The 20,184-nt window shown below is 30.4% G+C and overlaps 2 protein-coding genes across 5 annotated transcripts in view; both read left to right on the forward strand.

The window, feature by feature from the left end:
- The window catches only part of AGBE (1,4-alpha-glucan-branching enzyme), a 52,015-nt gene extending 41,510 nt beyond the window's left edge, over positions 1–10,505 (forward strand). The window contains exon 11 of the mRNA XM_072526231.1: positions 9,743–10,505. Within this exon, the coding sequence (XP_072382332.1) occupies positions 9,743–9,787 (45 nt within the window). The 3' untranslated portion in view covers positions 9,788–10,505. The remainder of the gene's footprint in view (positions 1–9,742) is intronic.
- A 5,844-nt stretch (positions 10,506–16,349) lies between these two features.
- The window catches only part of LOC140437015 (RING finger protein 207-like), a 52,337-nt gene continuing 48,502 nt past the window's right edge, over positions 16,350–20,184 (forward strand). For 3 of the 4 annotated variants that reach the window (XR_011950341.1, XM_072526232.1, XM_072526233.1), the window contains exons 1-3: positions 16,350–16,475; positions 16,534–16,722; positions 19,293–19,441. Coding sequence is in view for 2 of the 4 variants with exons in the window: in XM_072526232.1 (XP_072382333.1) it covers positions 16,550–16,722; positions 19,293–19,441 (322 nt within the window). In the remaining 2 variants the exon portion in view is untranslated. Of the gene's footprint in view, positions 16,476–16,533; positions 16,723–19,292; positions 19,488–20,184 lie in introns of those variants that run through there. The other variant, XM_072526234.1, reaches the window with a different exon arrangement.

Consider the following 20,184-nt stretch of genomic DNA (forward strand, 5'->3'; position numbering starts at 1 on the left):
GAAGATAGTTTGTTTAAATTTTACATTGTCTATAGAATTTAATTAGTTTCATAAGAATTTCAATTTAAAGATAGTTTATTTTAAATTTACATTGGCTAGGTTAGATATATGTGTGTGTTTCATAATAGATATAATAAAGATAATTTTAAAAAAGTACTTACAAACTAATTCTTTGAGAACCGCGATAAAAACCCTATATTATTAAAAATACTCATATTATTGGGGTGAATTAGAGGAAGCAAAGTTTAGAGAAATTCTATATTTTGGAAAGTATAATCACAATTTAAAATCAAATATGGTAGATTATGCATTGAAACTGATAACAGTTGCAAAATATTTAGAACCACCACTTAGAGAGGATGAAACAGTCTTAAATGTATCTAGACATTTTGATGCTGATGTTGCGCAAACAGTAACTGTACAAAATATTCAAACAATAGAGAGTTTTATTAATTTTATTCAAAGAATACAAAGAGGTAATATGACAAGTAATAATAATAACAAGAAAAACAATAATAACTTACAATATAATAAGAATAATTATCAACAATATAGTCTATCATACAATAATACTAGATATGGTAATAATTTACAAAATTTTAATAATAATAACAGTAATCAAAATAGACAGAATTTTAATAACAATACTAGTTATAATAGACAACATTTTAATAACAGTACTAATAATAATAGACAAGATTTTAACAATAGAAGAAATACAGAGCGACCTAACTATAACAGACAGGTAAATTGTGTACGAAGGAATAGAAGCTGCGAAGACAGGGAACGAAATAGTACAAGGCAAGAAAATGTGAATAGAAGTCATAGTAGGGAAAGACATAGGACATCAGATCCAAGTGGTCAGATACAATCTGACAATTCTAATAATCAAAATTTTGTTCAGTAAACTTTCTGAATTACAAGTTAGGCCATTGCTATTATGAAAAACCTTCTGAATTTATTTCTTTAGATGAAGATAAAATTATTGAATCTATTAATTTAATTTATATAAATGCTTTGGCCAAAAATAAAATGATTAAGATTATGATAGATACTGGTTCAGAAAGTACTTTAGTCTCGGAGAATTTTATTTTTAATACATTAAAACTATCAGATATAATAAAGATTCCAAAAATTAAAATTGTTGGTGCAAATAATAAGAAGTTGGGTGAAATTGATAAACTAGCCAATTTTCAAATTAATATTCTTAATAAAGAAATTAATATGCAAGGATTTATTGTCAAGGATTTATGTGTTGATATATTAATGGGAAATGATGAATTGGAAAAGAAGAAAGTAAAGATAGATTTTGAAGAAAAAATGGTAACTTCGGAAGGGCAAATAATTAAATTTATGCAGAAAGATGAGGTGGAAGAAGGAATAAGAGTTGATAGGATATTATTAAAAGAAAATAATGTTGTTTATGAAGAAGAAATGTATTTTGATGATAGGGAAATGTCCCAAGAGAATGTAAAGAATAATTGTAGTGAATATTTAAGGAATGGAAATTGGAAGCAAGGAATAATGAGTACATAATGAAGAATAATTTTATTTGTAAAGAAGAAGATATGATAAAAGTTTTAAATTGCCCTGAAGAATATAAATCAATAGTCGTTTCCATATTGCAGCAACACAAGGGACTTGTCAATAAAGAAAATAGAATTGCACAAAATTATATCCATAGTATAAAAGTTAAAGAAGAAAAAGATTTTAAAACAAAATCATACCCAATACCATATAAATACAGAGAAGAAGTAAACAGAACGATTAATAATATGTTAGAAGATGGAATCATTGAGAAGGCAGATACACGTTTCATAAACCCTATAGTAGCAGTACGTAAAAGATCAGGTGAAATCAGGTTATGTTTGGATGCAAGGAATATTAACAAGATTACTGAAAAGCAATTTGAAGCACCAATGAGTATAGATGGAATACTAGGAAGAATTACAGGAATGTCATTTTTCACTAAAATCGATTTACAGCATAGTTTCTGGTTAATACCTTTAGAAAGAAAAAGTAGATAGTATACAGGATTTCAGATAGATGGAGTAGTATATCAATTCAAAGTAGTACCATTTGGACTTCAATCATCTTGCAGTGCTCTATGTAGATGTCTTCATGATATTTTGGATCAATATGAACATTTTGTAATTCACTACATTGATGATATATTAATTTTTTCTAAAACTGCTGAAGATCATGAGAAACACCTAAAAATTATAATCAACAGATTAGACAAAGTTGGACTAAAAATAAATCAAGAAAAATGTACATTTTTTCAAAAAGAAGTAATATATCTAGGTTATAAACTTAATACTAAGGGAATCGAAATGGATCCAGAACGGACACAGGTCATTCAGGAATATAAAACACCACACAATTTAAGAACTTTAAGAGGATTTATTGGAATAATTAATTATTATAAAAGGATGATACCAGATCTAAGTATAAAAGAAATTCCATTACTTGAACTGCTGAGGAAAGGTGTAAAATGGAGATGGGATCAGAGAAGAGAACTAGCATTCCAAGAAATTAAAAACATTTTTCTGTCAAATTTAAAAATATACTATCCTGACTACACACAGCCATTCATATTAAGAACAGATGCATCAATAGAGAGATTTTCAGGGGTATTATTACAAATACATGATGGGGTCGAATACCCAATACAATTCATTTCAATATATATATATGTATATATATATATATATATATATATATATATATATATATATATATATATATATATATATATTTATATATATATATATCCTCTAAAATAACAGCTGAACTGGTAGATGAAAAAGGGGGGTTGAGGTTAATTGGGTATACAGCTGATTAAAAGCCAAGTGTACTCTGTTTAACAATTCATTATATTTCGCCAATTTTCATTGGCATCATCAGATGTGAGCTACAATTATTTAAAACATGGTAAAATACAATTTAATAATAGTTTGTTGTTTATATACTTACTTAATTGAGGTTAATGGCAGTGCGATTTATTTTAATACCATCAAGTAAAAATTTTTTTGTTGGAATAATGTTGATTGTAGTTGATGTTGATTACAAATTAAAATATAGGAAACAAATACAATTTAAATTAAAAATAAAACAGACACAACGTTTAGTTCGGTAAATGTCATTAAGGTTAAGTACTAGAACAAAAGTCAATTAATAACATTCGATATTTGATAGTTCTAGTACTTAACCTTAATGACATTTACCGAACTAAACGTTGTGTCTGTTTTATTTTTAATTTAAATTGTATTTGTTTCCTATATTTTAATTTGTAATCAACATTATTCCAACAAAAAAATTTTTACTTGATGGTATTAAAATAAATCGCACTGCCATTAACCTCAATTAAGTAAGTATATAAACAACAAACTATTATTAAATTGTATTTTGCCATGTTTTAAATAATTGTAACTCATATCTGATGATGCCAATGAAAATTGGCGAAATATAATGAATTGTTAAACAGAGTACACTTGGCTTTTAATCAGCTGTATACCCAATTAACCTCAACCCCCCTTTATATATATATATATATATATATATATATATATATATATATATATATATATATATATATATATATATATATATATATATATATATATATATATATATATACAGTGTGTCCGTAAATTATGGAATAAATACAATATTTCCTAAATGAAAAGCCTTTTTAAAAAAATCTAAAACACGTCGATTTAAAAATTTAATGTTCTACATTTTACAATAAAATTTCATAATAAAGGTGATACACATTACAGTGATGACGTCATCGGCTCTTTTTTTAAATGTAACACCCTGTATTTTAGGACATTTTTAGATCCATAAAAATGAGCTGATTTCAAAAAAGTATAATACTGGGGGTCTAACGGATACAATTTGAAAGATATGCGCTTAGAAAATTAATTTTTATTGATTTATAATATTAATAAAGTATAATAAATAACTTGAAATTGATCCAGTAATTAATACATGACTTAATCTTAAATGTTCGAATTGTAGCCCTTATTGTATTTGACAGTAACCCAAACGTTGTACAAATTCTTGTAGAACCTTGTTTATGCTTTCTTGAGAAATATTGTTTATTTCTTTACGAATTCTTGTTTTTAAGTCTCCAATATTTACAGGTTTCATTTTATAAACAACATTCTTTAAATTACCCCACATAAAATAATCCAAAGGATTGAGGTCTAGCGACCTCGCTGGCCATTCAATATGTCCACGTCTTCCAATCCGCCTGTTCGGAAAAATTTCGTTTAGGTACCTTCGAACATCTAAAGCATAATGCGGAAGCGCACCATCCTGTTGAAACCATAAACTTTTATCAAAACCGTAGGTACGAGATACCACGTAAAAAGTGAAGGTATGCTGGGCCGTTTAAATTACCTTCGAAATAGTAGGGTCCAATGGTTTTATTTCTTACAATGCCAGCCTCTACGTTTACCTTTTGCGGGTATTATGTATGATGTTCCCGCATCCAGATGGAGTTTTCTTTTGCCCAGTATCTACAATTCTGACGGTTGATCTCGCCATTTAATTTGAATGTAGCCTCATTCAGAAAAAATACTATTTTGAACCAAGAGAGGGTTTCGGTGGTTGTTATCCATCATTATTTCGCAAAATCGTATTCTTTTATCTGGATCATCCTCGTTTAATTCCTGTACAACTGTGCATTTTACTTACTTTTACGTACTTTGTGTACCGTTGTTTTGCAAACATCGAGATCACTACTAACCTTACGAACAAAAGAGTGCGCATCTTCTTCAAAAGCAAGTAGAACATCTAATGTAACATAATTTACAGACCTGATTTGCCTGCATTTTCAACCGTACCAGTTTCTCGAAATTTCTTTTCAATCTTACTTACTGTTGACTGCGTGATGTGTATTTCTGGATATTTATCATTAAATAAATTACACACTTCCATCTGAGTTCGCGATTTGTCTCCACACCCAATCATCATGAGTATTTCAATTCTTTGCTTTACACTCAAATTCATTTCTACTTAAAATTAATTCTAAGCAATAATACAGAACATTCACGAATTAATACAATTATGGTACTACTTAAGGCTTATCCTCGAAAATCCTAACGGTAAAATTCAGTGAGATATCTATTTCAAAAATATCTTTCTTTACATAAATCAAATCCATTTACGACGAATATTCTAAACGTCATCCCTTGTACTAGATTTTATATTTATACCTACTTAAAACCCCCTGTGGTGAAAAGTCTTGGGTCTATACAATAAAGCGATCAGGCGGTCTTCTATTCAGTGCGGTTATGGGGTAATTAGAATAATACTAGTATACCAGAGTAATATTATTTATTAATTAATTAATTCACAACTTAGCAAGGGTACATACAGGTAACAAATAATCGTCCTGTAAATGATTCATAACAATAAAATCGAAGACAAACTTTTATAAAATTTTATTACAAAATAATGTATAACAAGATATATTTTTTTATGTCTTATATTTTCTTTTGTTTATTTTTGTTACTTTTTTTACTGACAAATTGGCCTTTAACGTAGATTACAGTTTGATGATAAATATTCTGAAATGGAAAATGTTGAGATGTGGCGAATAAAAACATTCATGAAATTAAAATTAAAGGATTTACGTCTATTAGTGGTGCTCAAATGGTACGGACATGTCCAATGAATTAAAGACAGTAGACTCCCGAAACAAGTACCTGTATGAACAACTACAGGAATCCAGAAGAGAGGACTACCGTAGAAAACACGGATGGAAGGAATAAAAAACTCAATGAGCTCGAAAGAACTTAAAGAAGAATGGAACAAACGAATTGAATGAAAAATGGACGTCGGAAGACGTTTTATACGGATTATATCATATTATAGGTACATTATTATTAGATCATATTATATATATATATATATATATATATATATATTTATATAATATATTATATACACGATATTGAAGGAGGTTACAACATAGACAATCAACAAAATCTACATGGTCAACTACACAGTGAAGACCCAACAATAATAGAAGTGTCAAATGCCGTCCTAAAACTCAAAGACAATAAAGCCACAGGAATCGATTAAATCTGTTGGGAAATGTATGAAAAGGTGGTGATCAACTTTTTGCAGTAAATCCATTAACTAATACCTAGTACTTATATAGCAGAATGGATTGGTACCAGAAAAGTGGCTAAATGAAATAATATGCGTTGCATAAAAATGGCGATCAACTGGATTGTAAGAACTATAGAGGCATTACTCTGTTAGCATCTGCGTGTAAAATCTTCGGCAATGTATTGTTTGAAAGACTTTTTACAAAGTATATTGTTGGTCAATATCAAAGCTGGAAAGTCAACTATACATCAAATTCAAGCACATGGGCAGATTCTAGAAAAGTCACTAGAATATAACATAGATACACACTATCTCTTCGTCGACTTCAAAGGAGCCTATGACAGTGTTAAAACAACTGCATTATATAATGCAATAATAGACTTTGTTTGGGATCACACCGAAGTTGGTTAAGTTGACCCAACTAACAATGCAAAACGTAAGCTCGTGCGTTAGAATTGAAGGAGAAAACTCTACATGCTTTGACGTTAATGATGATCAAATACAGGGGGAGGCTCTGGCGTGTCTCCTCTTTAATGTTGCCTTGGAAAAGGCAACCAGAAAATTAAATATTAGAATGAATGTTACTATTTTTAATAGAACCATGAGAAACATGGTGTAGTGTTTTACAAGGCTTGCGGAGCAATGTCTTATGAGTCTACACCATGTCTTATGAGATTTATGAGGAGCATTTATGAAACTTGGATGTATACTGAGTAATTATTTCAAAAATTTACAACTAAGGATTTAATTTGTTACATGTAAATATACTGTATTACTATATGGATGTGAAACATGGATCATGAAGGATAATATGATGGACAATTTAGGATGTGACTCAGGTATATGATAAAGTATGGCAAAGACGCCTTAACTATAAACTAAGACTATATTTACCAAAACGATACTCTCAAATACTTGGAAAGATATTTCATAATTAAACAGAAAGATACATACACGGAACTGAAAGAAATTACAGCTGCCACAAAGAAGTGTCTTTACCTTTTGTATACGTGTTATATTATTGTTCTAGAAAATAATACAATTGCAACATTTACCGATGATACTGCTATCATAGCAATATGCAAAACCAGCGAGGAAGCGACAGAAAAATTACACAGATGTTAATCAAATATATACTCCAGGGAAATAAGCAAAAAATAGACCATGTTCGTGACACTCAATAATCCAGGTCGCTGACAACTTTTTTAGTTATTGTAGACCTTATAGGAAGAAAACCTACTTGTTTCCTGCCTTGAATTTGGAGCCGTTTTTTAATTATTAACAATTTAATGCAAAAAACGCGATTTTTTCTATGATTATTAATGATACTAGGTATTAAAAAAATAGATTTTTGAAAGAAAATTATTTTTTCACGAATTGTTTAAACAAACTAGACCATTTATTAATTAATTAATATATAAACAAATTACATATTTGTAATGTACGTAGAAACATACAAATTAAAAAAAGAGTGATCAAAATCCATTGAGTAGATCCGGAGATATAGAAAATTTTATTAGTTTTAAATTGTTTGTTCGGTATTTAAACGCCATGGATTTGTGGGTTCTTCCTAGTCACTATTTGAACTACATTTTTGAAAATTCGTAGAGGGTGTAAAGGTACAATGTTTGTGCAAATTTTTTAACAAAAAATACAAATCCCATTCTTTAACATGGCGTCAATAAAGTTCCTTAATTATTATAATCAAATTAGCTGTGAATTAACAAAAAAACATGGCTAACTTTGGCCCAAATTAACCTAGGCCAAATTTTTTTATTTGAAAATTCGGGTGAAAATACTAGCTTTTCGAATGTAAAAAAAGATTTTTTCTAGGGACAATGCTTTTAAAGTTATTCTAAATGTTTATAAACTACATAATTTCAAAAATTTGACATCAGGATTTTTCACTATAATAAATTATTCTTTTATTTTTTTTTAATGCATATTGATAGTATAAGTCTTTTGCTTTCATTTGTCACCCACAGAATTACCCTATCTTTATTATTTTCTATCTCTGTTGGTATTGTAAAAAAAAGGTCTCTGAGATAAACAAATACAATAACTTTTAAACTAATTAATATATCGGTCCCAAATTTTGAGGGTTTGTTTAGTACCCCAATACCCTACTTTGGGTGGAACTCTAAAGTTTAAAGTTTAAGTTTACTAAGTGCTATGTTTACTAAAAGTTTTTAACAAATATCAATTGCCACTTATCTTGAAGTTTGCGAAGCAATAAATTGACTTTTCAACTTTCAAAAATCGTCATTTAGAAAAAATCGCGTTTTTTGCATTAAATTGTTAATCATTAAAAAACTGCTCCGAACTTTAGGCAGGAAACATAGGTTTTCTTCTTATAGGTCTACAATAACTAAAAAAGTTATCAGCTACCTGGATTATTGAGTGTCACGAGAAAATCCTTATTACCCTGGACTAATATGACTGGACAAGCAAGTGACGAAACAAACTTCATATATTATGTAAACTTTACTAATAAAAACGTTTAAAATAAATATTCCAATAACTATAAATAATCAAATTCCATATTCAAATACTGCAAAATATTTGGGTATTGTCCAATAAATATAAATAATCAAATTCCATATTCAAATACTGCAAAATATTTGGGTATTACTCTTTAATAAGCCCTAATAATGTTATTCATCATTATTTATGAGAGAGTGTATATTTCTTACCTACCTGTCAGCGAGAATCCAGAAGATATCGACAAAGACAGCCTGTACTGACCGAGAGAGAATAACATTTAGCAGAACTTTGAGATTTTTTAAAAAGTTTATATCAAATAGCTGCTTTGTGTTACACTTTATGTTAAAAATAAAAACAGATTCGGAAAGTGGGTCAAATTCTGTAGTGTCCTATTTCAAAAAAAAAAAAAATTACGTTTATTTTAACCAAAAATATTTGAAAAAAAATATTGTTTAAACAATTTTATTAATTTACAACCAAATAGTGCACTAGAACTTTTTAAGACCTTTCATATAAAAAAAGAATCATCTCAATATCTGCTATAGTTTTTGCGTTATTTGATATAAACTTTTACATTGGAATTAAGCTATGCCCAGAATCGCGAGGAACGGCCTTAATTGTTACTGAACGTTACTAAAAATAATTATAGTTTACCAAAAACTAGAAGTAGGCTACTTTTTTTGCAATTGATAATAAATAATTTATTTTCTAAGCGCATATCTTTCAAGTTATATCCATTAGACCCGAGTATTATACTTTTTTGAAATCAGCTCATTTTTATCGATCTAAAAATGTCCTAAAATACAGGGTGTTACATTTAAAAAAAGAGCCGATGACGTCATCACTGTAATGTGTATCACCTTGTATAATGAAATTTTATTGTAAAATGTAGAAAATTAAATTTAAAAATCGACATGTTTTAGATTTTTTTAAAAAGGCTTTTCATTTAGGAAATATCGAATTTATTCCATACTTTTGCTGTGTACCGAGATAAATCATTCCTATGTTCAGTTCTTGCACTTTAAACTAAGCCTCATTAACTTATTACAAGTTCGGTGTACAAGAAGCATGTATAAACTTGCACATGTAAGAAATTGTGACTCAAAATTGATCATTTGCTTTTATGTTTTAGGTATATATTCCAAGCAGGACGTGCATAACATTGGCGAAAGAATAAATCAACGGTAACTAAAAAAATAATGGTTTAATAATATTAAACTTTATATTATTTTCCTACTCCAAAATGATCCTTTGCGGTTTTTGCATTTTATATCAAAAAAATATTATGTGCCATGTTAAAAAAGACTACTAGTTTGATATAGGAAAAGTTTAATTTTTTATATTGTACCGATAGTTTTTATTCTTTAAAAATTTGTTCGGTACAGTTATTTTTATACAAATTTTAATGTAATCTCATTTGAAAATTAACTTTTTAAATTCGTTAATGTCTGGTTTCATAGAACTCCGTTAAATTGAGTAAATCTAAGCTACTTAAATATTTGTAAAATGTTGGTTTATAATTATTGTCAGATGCTTTTTGGATTATCCTGTACTTATTTATCTACAATAGTAGCAAATTTGTACAATAAATAACCCCAATGGAATGGATATATAAAATAGGAATAAAATCCCAAGATATTTTTGACAGTATATATAGTACGTTAAAAATAATTAAAATGACCCTCAAATATAATGATCTGTTAATAAAGTATCGAATTGGTTAAGTTTTAGGAAATCGGTCGTTAATTTTTATCAGAAATTTTCTATGCAAAAACCTGTTGTTAAAATCGCCCTAAAATAGGAGCAACTTTGTTTTTTAACTTAACTAAAAAACCCATTTGTGTTATTTGTTACCATATAGTTTATTTTTGTTGAATAAAATATTTTTAATAAGATTGATTTCAAATATGTCATTTCCTAGTTCACAGAAATGTCCTTTCCTGTTCAATCCTTTGCTTCTCTAGATGGAAGAATATTTCCAGTGAATTCTATAAGTTTTAGTTTTATGTGTAGGGGTTTTATACTATTTCATTAGAAAACGACATTCTTGACAGAAAATCGATTTTTTATATATAATGCAATGTAAACTGCAGCAAATTCGTAGCATTACCAAAAAAATCGAATTCCTCACAATGCGATGATTATCGAATATTAAGCTTGATGTCTCATGTCCTTAAAACTTGTCTCAGAATTATCCATACACGACTTTACAAGAAGTGCGAGTTCCAGATGAGTGACACTCAATTCGGATTTCGAAACGGATTGGGAACACCAGAGTCTCTTTTTGCTTTAAATGTGTTAACGCAACGATGCAGAGACATGAATGTAGATGTATATCATACAAATACGACGAGGAGTGAGACAGGGTTGCGTCTTATCACCGCTACTCTTTAATTTGTATTCGGAGTCTGTATTCAGAGAAGCATTAGACGAGGTCCAAGGTGGAATTAAGATTAACGGAATCAGCATAGACAACATCAGATATGCTGATGATACCGTCTTAATAGCAAGCAACGCACAAGAACTACAAAAATATATAATAAATGCGGTAGTTCACCACAACGAAATGTTCGGTTTACATCTAAACGTTTCCAAAACTAAAACTTTAGTATTTTCAAAGACACCAATAAACGTAGAGGTGTATGCCAAGGGTCAAATAATAGAACAGGTAAATTCCATAAAATATTTGGGAACAAATATCAATAGTCAGTGTAATCCAAAAAATGAAATCCTATCAAGAATCGAACAAGCAAGGAAAACATTCATGAGCATGAAAACATTTTTTACAAGATCAGACCTTAGTCTACAGCTTAGAATCCGAATGATCAGATGTTACGTTTTTTCTGTCTTACTGTATGGCTGTGAAAGTTGGACAATGGACTCTGAAATAGAAAAAAGAATAGATGCCTTTGAGATGTATATATACAGACGAATGTTGAGGATTCCATGGGTACAAAGATTTACTAATGTTGAGGTACTTCGTCGCATGTGTAAACAAAAAGAATTACTAAGAATAATCAAAGAGAGGAAAATGCAATACTTGGGTCATGTGTTGAGAGGCGAAAGATATGAATTACTTCAAGTTATACTGGAAGGAAAAGTGCACGGCAAAAGATCAGTAGGAAGACGCCAGAACTCGTGGCTGAAAGACCTGAGGAGATGGTTCGAATGCTCATCCGCAGAGATCTTTCGCGCAGCAGTTTCCAAAACTACAATTGCCATTTGGATTGCCAACCTTTGAAAGGGGACGGCGCAATAAGAGAAACTGCAGCAGAGTAGGACTCAACGGCAGACATGGCACTTTGGTAATGTGAAGGGGGTACGAGTGCATGTTAACCCAATACAATTTTCAAGACTCTAGGACTTCTTTCAAGCGAAAGAAAAGACTTGTAAGAATATGAAAGATCAATTGCCTCAAATTCAATTGGAATCTTCCTTACAGCTTACACCAAGAGAAACTTATGTAAACTCTTGAATTTTTTCATCAATAAAAGGTTGAAGCATAAGAACATGTGACGAAGGAGACGATGTATTAACCCCAAATCCAATACAATTCTTCCTTAGACTAATAGGAACCTATGTACCAAGTTTCAAGACTTCAAGACAAGTTCTTTTTATTCAGGAAGAAGAATAAAAATATGACAAGTTAAATACGACCTATTGACTCTTAAATTCAATAGGGTTCTTTTTACACCTAGTATATATGTACCAAGTTTCAAGGCTATATGAATATTTCTTCAAGAAAAAGAAAAGCCATAGGAATATAAAACGAAGAAGACGATCTATTGATCCCAAATTTAATAGTGTTCTTCTGCACATCCAAATTTCAAGTCTCAACAACTTTCCGAAAAAGAAGAGGTATAAATATATGAGAAAATTTATTCTATTCAATAGGCCTGTTTCTTGCATCAACAGGAACCTTTGTACCAAGGTTCAAGACTAGGTATTTTCCTTCAAAAAAAGGAGACAATAATATGAAAGAAGAAGACAATCTCTTGCCCTCAAATTATTTAGGGATTTTTACACCAAAAGTATTTTATGTACCAAGTTTCAAGACTCTAAAACTTTTCCTTCAAGAAACAGAAAAGTCGTAAGAATATGAGAAGAAAAAGATTTATTGACCCCAAATTCAATAGGATTTTTCGTTAAATAGGAGCTATGTACAAGTTTCAAACTTTAAGACTCTTTCTCCAAGAGTTATCAGAGAGAAAGCAGACGGACGGACATGTACACGATTTCAATATCGACCTGTGTTGGGTCCTTTTTAAAAGATTCCTAACAACGAAGCGAAAGTTTCATTGCAGCAACCGATGCGAAATAAGCAAATCTACATTTTGGTAAATGAACACGGTTAGACAGGAGCGCACAGTTTTTTCTGCTGCCACTGTAGTTTCGTGAGCACATAAATGGCGTTCACATAAAAGCTTATTGAAATTGGTATATATTATTTGCTATATTATTTAATCTGAATCTCGAAGATTATAACAATATAAAGAAAAGGACAAAATTTGTGATATAATAGGATCTGATTTAGTCAAACTTTAGAGTAGTAAAACTTTTTTATCAGAAAAACACATTGTAATTAGTGTATCCATAAGCTTAATAGGCGACAACAATATCTCTATGTATCTTTGTTTTGTATATTGCGAAAAAACGCCCAATGGCATCTACTCTGGCTAACTATGATTAACATGGGTAACAAGAGTTGATATATTGTAACGTCCAATTCTCGGTTTATGATACTAGCTGGGCGTAACTTAAGTGTGATGAAGTCTCAAACTTTGCGCGCCATTTTGTGTAATGCCAAAAACGTCGATATGATGGATGTTAGTATGTAACTGGAACTACGAATTGGTGGAAACCACCTGCAAACAGCGTCCAATTTTTGCGGCGAGATTTGTCGTGGATAATAGTGCCAGCTATATATAAAACGGACCCGAAAAAATAAAAAAAAAGTAGCAAAGAAGATTACTTGGACGCCATTTGGTTTTTATTAAAGATATACAACGAAACCCGATGGCATACATTTTAACCTAGGGCGTTAAAAAAGCAACAACAAATATATGTATCTTTTACAAATGAGAATCCATACGTGACTTAGTGGAGTGAACAAAACAGGTTACAAGTTGATAAAATCGTATTTGAAATAATTTTGGGAATCATTTCGTAGTTTTATAGAAACTTGGAAAGAAATTTTTTTAGTTTCATTTATCATTTTCATATTCCAAAAAATGTTTCTTTACTATCTGTAGGAATAAAATTTAAAAAATACTGTGGTGAAGCTATTTTCTTGTGGTATCTTAATGCAATTTACAATTTTTGTTGGGAATAAGTCACAATGTTACTTTAGAATTAAGTTTATTTTACGTTTCGATTTCTACTTCGGAAATCGTTCTCAAAATACAAAACATTAATAAATTTTTTCGAGCTCTAGGTGGCCTGATATGCTAGAGTATCTTCCACAAATTTTCTAACTATATGAAGGTTACAAGCAGTACCGCTTTTTGCATAGTCTTATCAAAATGTTCACGAAAGTCAGTTGTTCGATGTTTTCTGTGAGGCTTTTAGTACAGCAAAAGCTGACAGAATTTGTTCCTTAGGTAGATAGTGTATGCAGATCTCTTTCCTTCGTTTCAATGTTTTTGTATCGTCCCTACGCAAATCGCGCGATGAAAAATAGACGCCCCACTCTGTTTTTGGAAATTAGTTTTAAATTAGCAGTTGGTATATTCCTCTAATAGCTCACCTATATCCATAAGTCTACTTCTCCCTATGTATCGCCTCGTTCATTTTAGTATATTGCGAAGATGATGTTTATGTACTTTTGTGGGAAGCGTATTTCCGCTGAAGATTTTCTATATCCATTATACACTACTTAACAACTCCAAGTGAATAGCCACGATGAATATTTTATGTACACGTATCTTAGTTTAGGTTATTTTTCGTGAGTTATTTTGGCAAACCTATTTTTATTGTGGTTTAAAAATTGCTAATATTTCTAAGGTGATATTTTTTTGTAGTTATAACATATAAAATGTCGACGTCTGTTAAAAACTGGAGTGATCTAATGAATACCCATTAATTAAGCATGAATTAATTCCACACATAAGTATGACTGAAATGGGTGAAATGCGATTGTGTCCCATTGCAGCCTAGAGGTAATGCCGAACTTTCCTCCTCTGCACATGCATATAAGGAGGATCACTCTAGAAAGTGTATTTAGGCTAACACGTGCTCAGAATTTCAAACCCGGTGACTGACTGGTCATTTAGAGATTTTAAAGGTTGGAACAACTTAATCCATGAATATGTCATTATGTCTGCAAAACAAGATTTCGAACTCAACCTAAATATTATGATAAACGAGCCTGAGTCTTAACACAAAACTCACGTTTTATACTGATGAGTCAAAAACACGAGCATAACCTAGCCTAACCTAACCTAAACCTAACACACAGTATAAATAACAACCTAACACCTGACTGCCAACAGCTCTCGGAAAACTCCTACAATATTTCAAGCAGAACTGCTAGCAATCGATATTTGTGTTCAAGAGTGCCTGAAAAACGCATCAATTCAGCCAAAATATATATTACCTCAGACAGTCAAGCTGCACTGAAGGCTCAAAAATTTACAATTTATGAGTCGATAAGAGCTTGGAATTGCAAAAATCCCTTAAGCAACTGATATGGTGTAACAAAGAAACCTTGCTGGGGGGTGTCAGGACATAAAGGAATTGCTGGTAATGAAATTGGTTATAGTATTGTTAAAGAAGGAGCAAATACTCATTTTATCGCAGCAGAGCCATTCGTGGTGTACCAAAAACCCGAACAGTGGAAAATCTCCGGAAATAAGAAAGGGAACTTAGTTTAGTCTACTAAGGAAAATATTCAACGCGAAAGACAAGCAAAAAGGTTATTGCAATGAGTACATTGTTCACTTAGATATCATATCTGTAAAATGGCAAAGTAGACAAAGCATCGTGTAGATTCCGCTAAAATGCAGAGGAAAGGACCGAACATATTATAAGAAACTGCAGGGAAATAGTTCGGTAACGCCATAAGCACATAATAAGAAATAATCAGAATGCCCACTCTGCTTGACCTGCTTGTCAAGGTAAGTACGCGCAGACGGAATCAGCCATGTTTTAAACGGAACCAGTGCTGTTCAGTGAAATTTTATCTCATGTGCATAGAAAAATTAACCCGGTTTAATTTATTTACGGCAACCACAGACATAATATGCATTATTTTATTCGTACTTTTAGTTGAAGACTAGATTAAATTATTTCAAATTTACTAAATTATTAATCTCTAAAAATTTAAAATACAGTTCTGTCGTAGCTTGTCAGAAATTTCTCAAAGAGAGAAGACATTCAGAAAAAAATAACAATCAGAATGCCCACTGAGAGTGGGCATTCTGATTGTTATTTTTTCTGTGCCATTAAGTAGCTAGAATAGGTTTTTAGAGCTTGACCAGGTAACAAATGTCTGTCCTTAACGGATAATAAGCTTTTTTAGAAACCTAGATCTGTTAGACTGAATATAGATGTAGAGAATATAGAAAAGATTCTCCTTTGAAATATACAATCGTTGAAAACAATTAATGGAATGAATTTGTAAATGTGCCCCCTGCTGGTTATATAAAGACTACGCTTATGAGTTTTTCACCTTGCCTTTCAGTTGTTACTAACTTCAATCGATTCAATATTTGTATTGTAATCATAGGGGGAGTGGCAACAAAAAAGAAGAGTAGTTGTCAAACCAAATGAAGCAGCTGAGAGTTGACATTTTAAATAAATAAATTCTTCTAATTTTACATTCTTAGAAATTCCGTATTATTTTTCGGTATTATTTACTTTGCCAGGTAAATTATAAATTAACAATGTAGTTTTACATAACACGAATGACATTATCATTTTTAGCTCCTGTAACATCGAAATGGAACCACCAGGAATGGACAGTGGATTGGAGTTTCCAAAAAATCCATTATTATGTCCAATTTGCCATGATTATTTCACGGAACCGTGTATACTTAATTGTTACCACACATTCTGTGCGAGATGCTTAAGAGGAAGAGATCAAGATCGCCGTTTAATTTGCCCTTTCTGCAGGTACTGCCCATTCTTAGTACTACTATTTTAAAGTATAAAGTCGATTTATGTATTCATTATTCATTGAAGTTAAATCTTATGTATGTTAATATATAGAATATTAGTTTTATGTAAAATTAGGTCACATTAAGGGGTGGTATTAAAAGAGGCATGGATTTTTTCTTTTCAAGTGATGTTTTCCAATATAATTTTGTTTATAGCTAATTTATTGCAAGATATTAGGTTACTCTAACCCAGAAGTGAATGAACTAATGTGGAGAGTAAATGGCAACTAAAGTTAATGAATAATAGGTTGTGAATTGGATAACACACCAAAAAGTTATATAAGATATACTATGTATGCAAACACCACAGCAGGGTATAAAAAAGTTAGCCATATAAGATATGTAGCCAGCCATATTAGCCATACAACATAAATATTTAAATATTAAGATTAGGGGATTTAACTTGAATCAAACAATAATATATAAAATAGGAATTGTAGAAATATGTACTATAAAGGTAAAAGAAAAGAAATATCTCATGTCAAGTATGGCAATGAAAACAACATACAGGTATATATCTGACACATCAGCAGGTTCTTCTTCTTTATGTGCCATCTCCGTAATGGAGGTTGGCAATCATTATGGCTATTCTGATCTGAGATGCTGCCGCTCTGAATAGTTCTACTGATGTGCTTCAAAACAATCCCCTTAAGTTACGTAACCATGAGATTCTTCTCCTTCCTACACTTCTCTTGCCCTGGATTTTCCCTTGTATAATTATCAGCAGGTTACCCATGAATAAATTAGAACAGCACTGAATGTGATACACAAGTTGAAATTATCTTACACTATAGCTGAATACATATATGTTGACTAGAAGATTTGGAACCTACTAGCAATTAATATAGAAGCACATTTTAAATGGAAGAAATGCTCACTGTTAGTATACCTACTTCAAAATACTCCTATATGTATTCTATATGTGTCTATATGTTATATCTACTAGTTAAATTAGATTATACTTATTGAGTAAATTGTATAACATGATATCTAGAATGTTTGTACTTTTTGAAAGTACTAACAAATAATATAGACACATATAGAAGAATCTTTCACTGTCATTTTTTTAGTGTCGGCAAAGGTTATACACAAATCAATCAGAAGTTGATCATAATTTTAGTTCCTTATTTGTACCACTAGGGAGAGGTCATGTCAGTGCCATTATTGCTTCTAAAATAAGAAAGAGTGGGGCAACAAAGGCAACTTTAGATATTTTTATATGTAGATGCAGTGTGATCATAGAATAGCATTAATTTTTGCGTTTTATAAAAATTTTTGAAGAAAATAAAATATTTTAATTTTTAATAAATGAATCTTTTTAGAAAAAATATTATGATTCAAGTTTTTAATTTAAATATGTACAAATCTACAACTAATATAATTAAAACTCTCTTCTTATAAACTATAAATAAAATTAATTAAAAGTCTAATATTAGACTATTAAAAAATCTAATATTAGACGATTGAACCATGATAAATACTGAAACGACTATAAATATTTAGCTATCAATATTTCACACAATGGAACACTAGACAAAGCCATAAGAGAAAGGAGTACTTCAGATAAAAAAGGCCATTACAATGTTAAACAGTATTTTATGGGACCAATTTATCAGCAAAGAAAAGAAAAAGAGTATATAAGTACAGACTATAGTGAAAAGTATAAACTCTATATAGCGGTGAGATATGGCTACTGAAAGAAAGAACATTATGAATGCTTAGTGCAATGGAAATGGATTTTTGAAAAGAGCGATAGGAAGATCTGGATGAGAAAGGATTAAAAAGAATGCATTAGAGAAATAATGGAAATCAAATGAACGATCATAGATGGCTTATCAACAAAACAACTTATCTGGTTCGGATATACACAAATAATGGATGAACATCGAATACCAAGGGAAATACTAAAGTTGTAACCAGAAGACAAAATAAAACAAGGTAGTCTGAGAACAAGTTGGAGAGAAGGAATAGAAAAAGAGGCGAGAAAAAGAAACATAGAAGAGGAACTTCGAAACAACCAGATTAAGTGGCGATTGGAAATCAGAAAACTGAGGAGAATGTTATAAACTGACATTTATTTGTAATAAATTCTTCTGGTTACTGCTTTTTATTATTAGATTAGATTAGATATTGGCAAAATGTGGCTTTAGAATGTTATAATAAACTAAAATTTTGAACAAACAATGCTTTACTGTGATAAGGTATTATTTTATGATGTTCTTGATATAAAGCAAGGAAATAGCTTGAAATGCAACTTCATTATTGATTTTTACTTTTTTCTTCCTTCTACTTATTAATCTTGATCCATTTTCTTGGTCTTTGGATTGGGTTGTTGGTTGGGATTTTGGAACTGTTCATATAATTCATTTTCGTCTCAATTTTTAAGAGTTCCTCTGACATAGTTGTTTGTTAATATCTTGAATTTGAGTGATAATTATGTTTATTTTACTTTGACTATAGAAAATTTGATGTATCCATAAAATGTATTGGACTAGGCAAATATTTAATAAATTTTATTTCATTTAGGCAACCCACAACTCTCAAAGATGGATCAACACTGCCTCCACCGGATTCTTTAATGCGCCAGCTGATTGACATTGCCAATAGTGAAAATCCACCATGTTCCAATTGTGATAAAAGGGATAGGTCAAATATGTATTACTGCAATACTTGTGGTAATGCACTGAATTTTATGTTATTATCCCAGTTTTATTATTTTAGGTTTGTTTTTTTTATAATTTTGTTTATATTTAGTTTATAATTAATTTTAAAGAAAATTATTTTAATGAAATTAAAAGAATTTCCGAAAAGTGCAGAGAAGAGTAATAAACTGGGAAGGCACAAAAGAAAATAAGGACCAACTTCATTTTCTTCGTTTCTTGATTACTTCATAGATAAAGTGAGCTAAATTCTTCATAAAAGACACAGCTAGACCATTTTCTGTCCCCAGATAAACTTTTAAATATCTTCCAGTACCTCTTTATTCATGTATAGATATTCAATCATACAAAGTTAATTCCCAAAAGTATCTGATCTTTATTCATCATAAAAAGTTCTAGCGTTCTATACTTAGTTATTCTACTAACGAGAAGTTTTTAGTTCGTAATATACTTCATTTATATTGTTTTTTTGAGTTCATGGTATTTTGTTATCCCCCTTTGAACTCGAAAAATAAAAATGGGCGGTATATTATTTAAATGATTCAAAAGTTCTTTAGAGATGTTCAATAAAAGTCCAGAAACATTAATGTATGAAAAAAAGATGAATGTATGAGAAAAATACAGATAAAAAAATCATTTGAAAATTACTCCCAGCAGAAGATGATGCACTTATTAGTTGTCCTGGATAACTTAAAAATGGTCGGTAAAATGCTTCATGAAAATATGCATAAAACGATCATTACCGGCAACAGTCGTGG

Source organism: Diabrotica undecimpunctata, chromosome 3, assembly GCF_040954645.1.
Source record: "Diabrotica undecimpunctata isolate CICGRU chromosome 3, icDiaUnde3, whole genome shotgun sequence".
Lineage (NCBI taxonomy): Eukaryota > Metazoa > Arthropoda > Insecta > Coleoptera > Chrysomelidae > Diabrotica > Diabrotica undecimpunctata.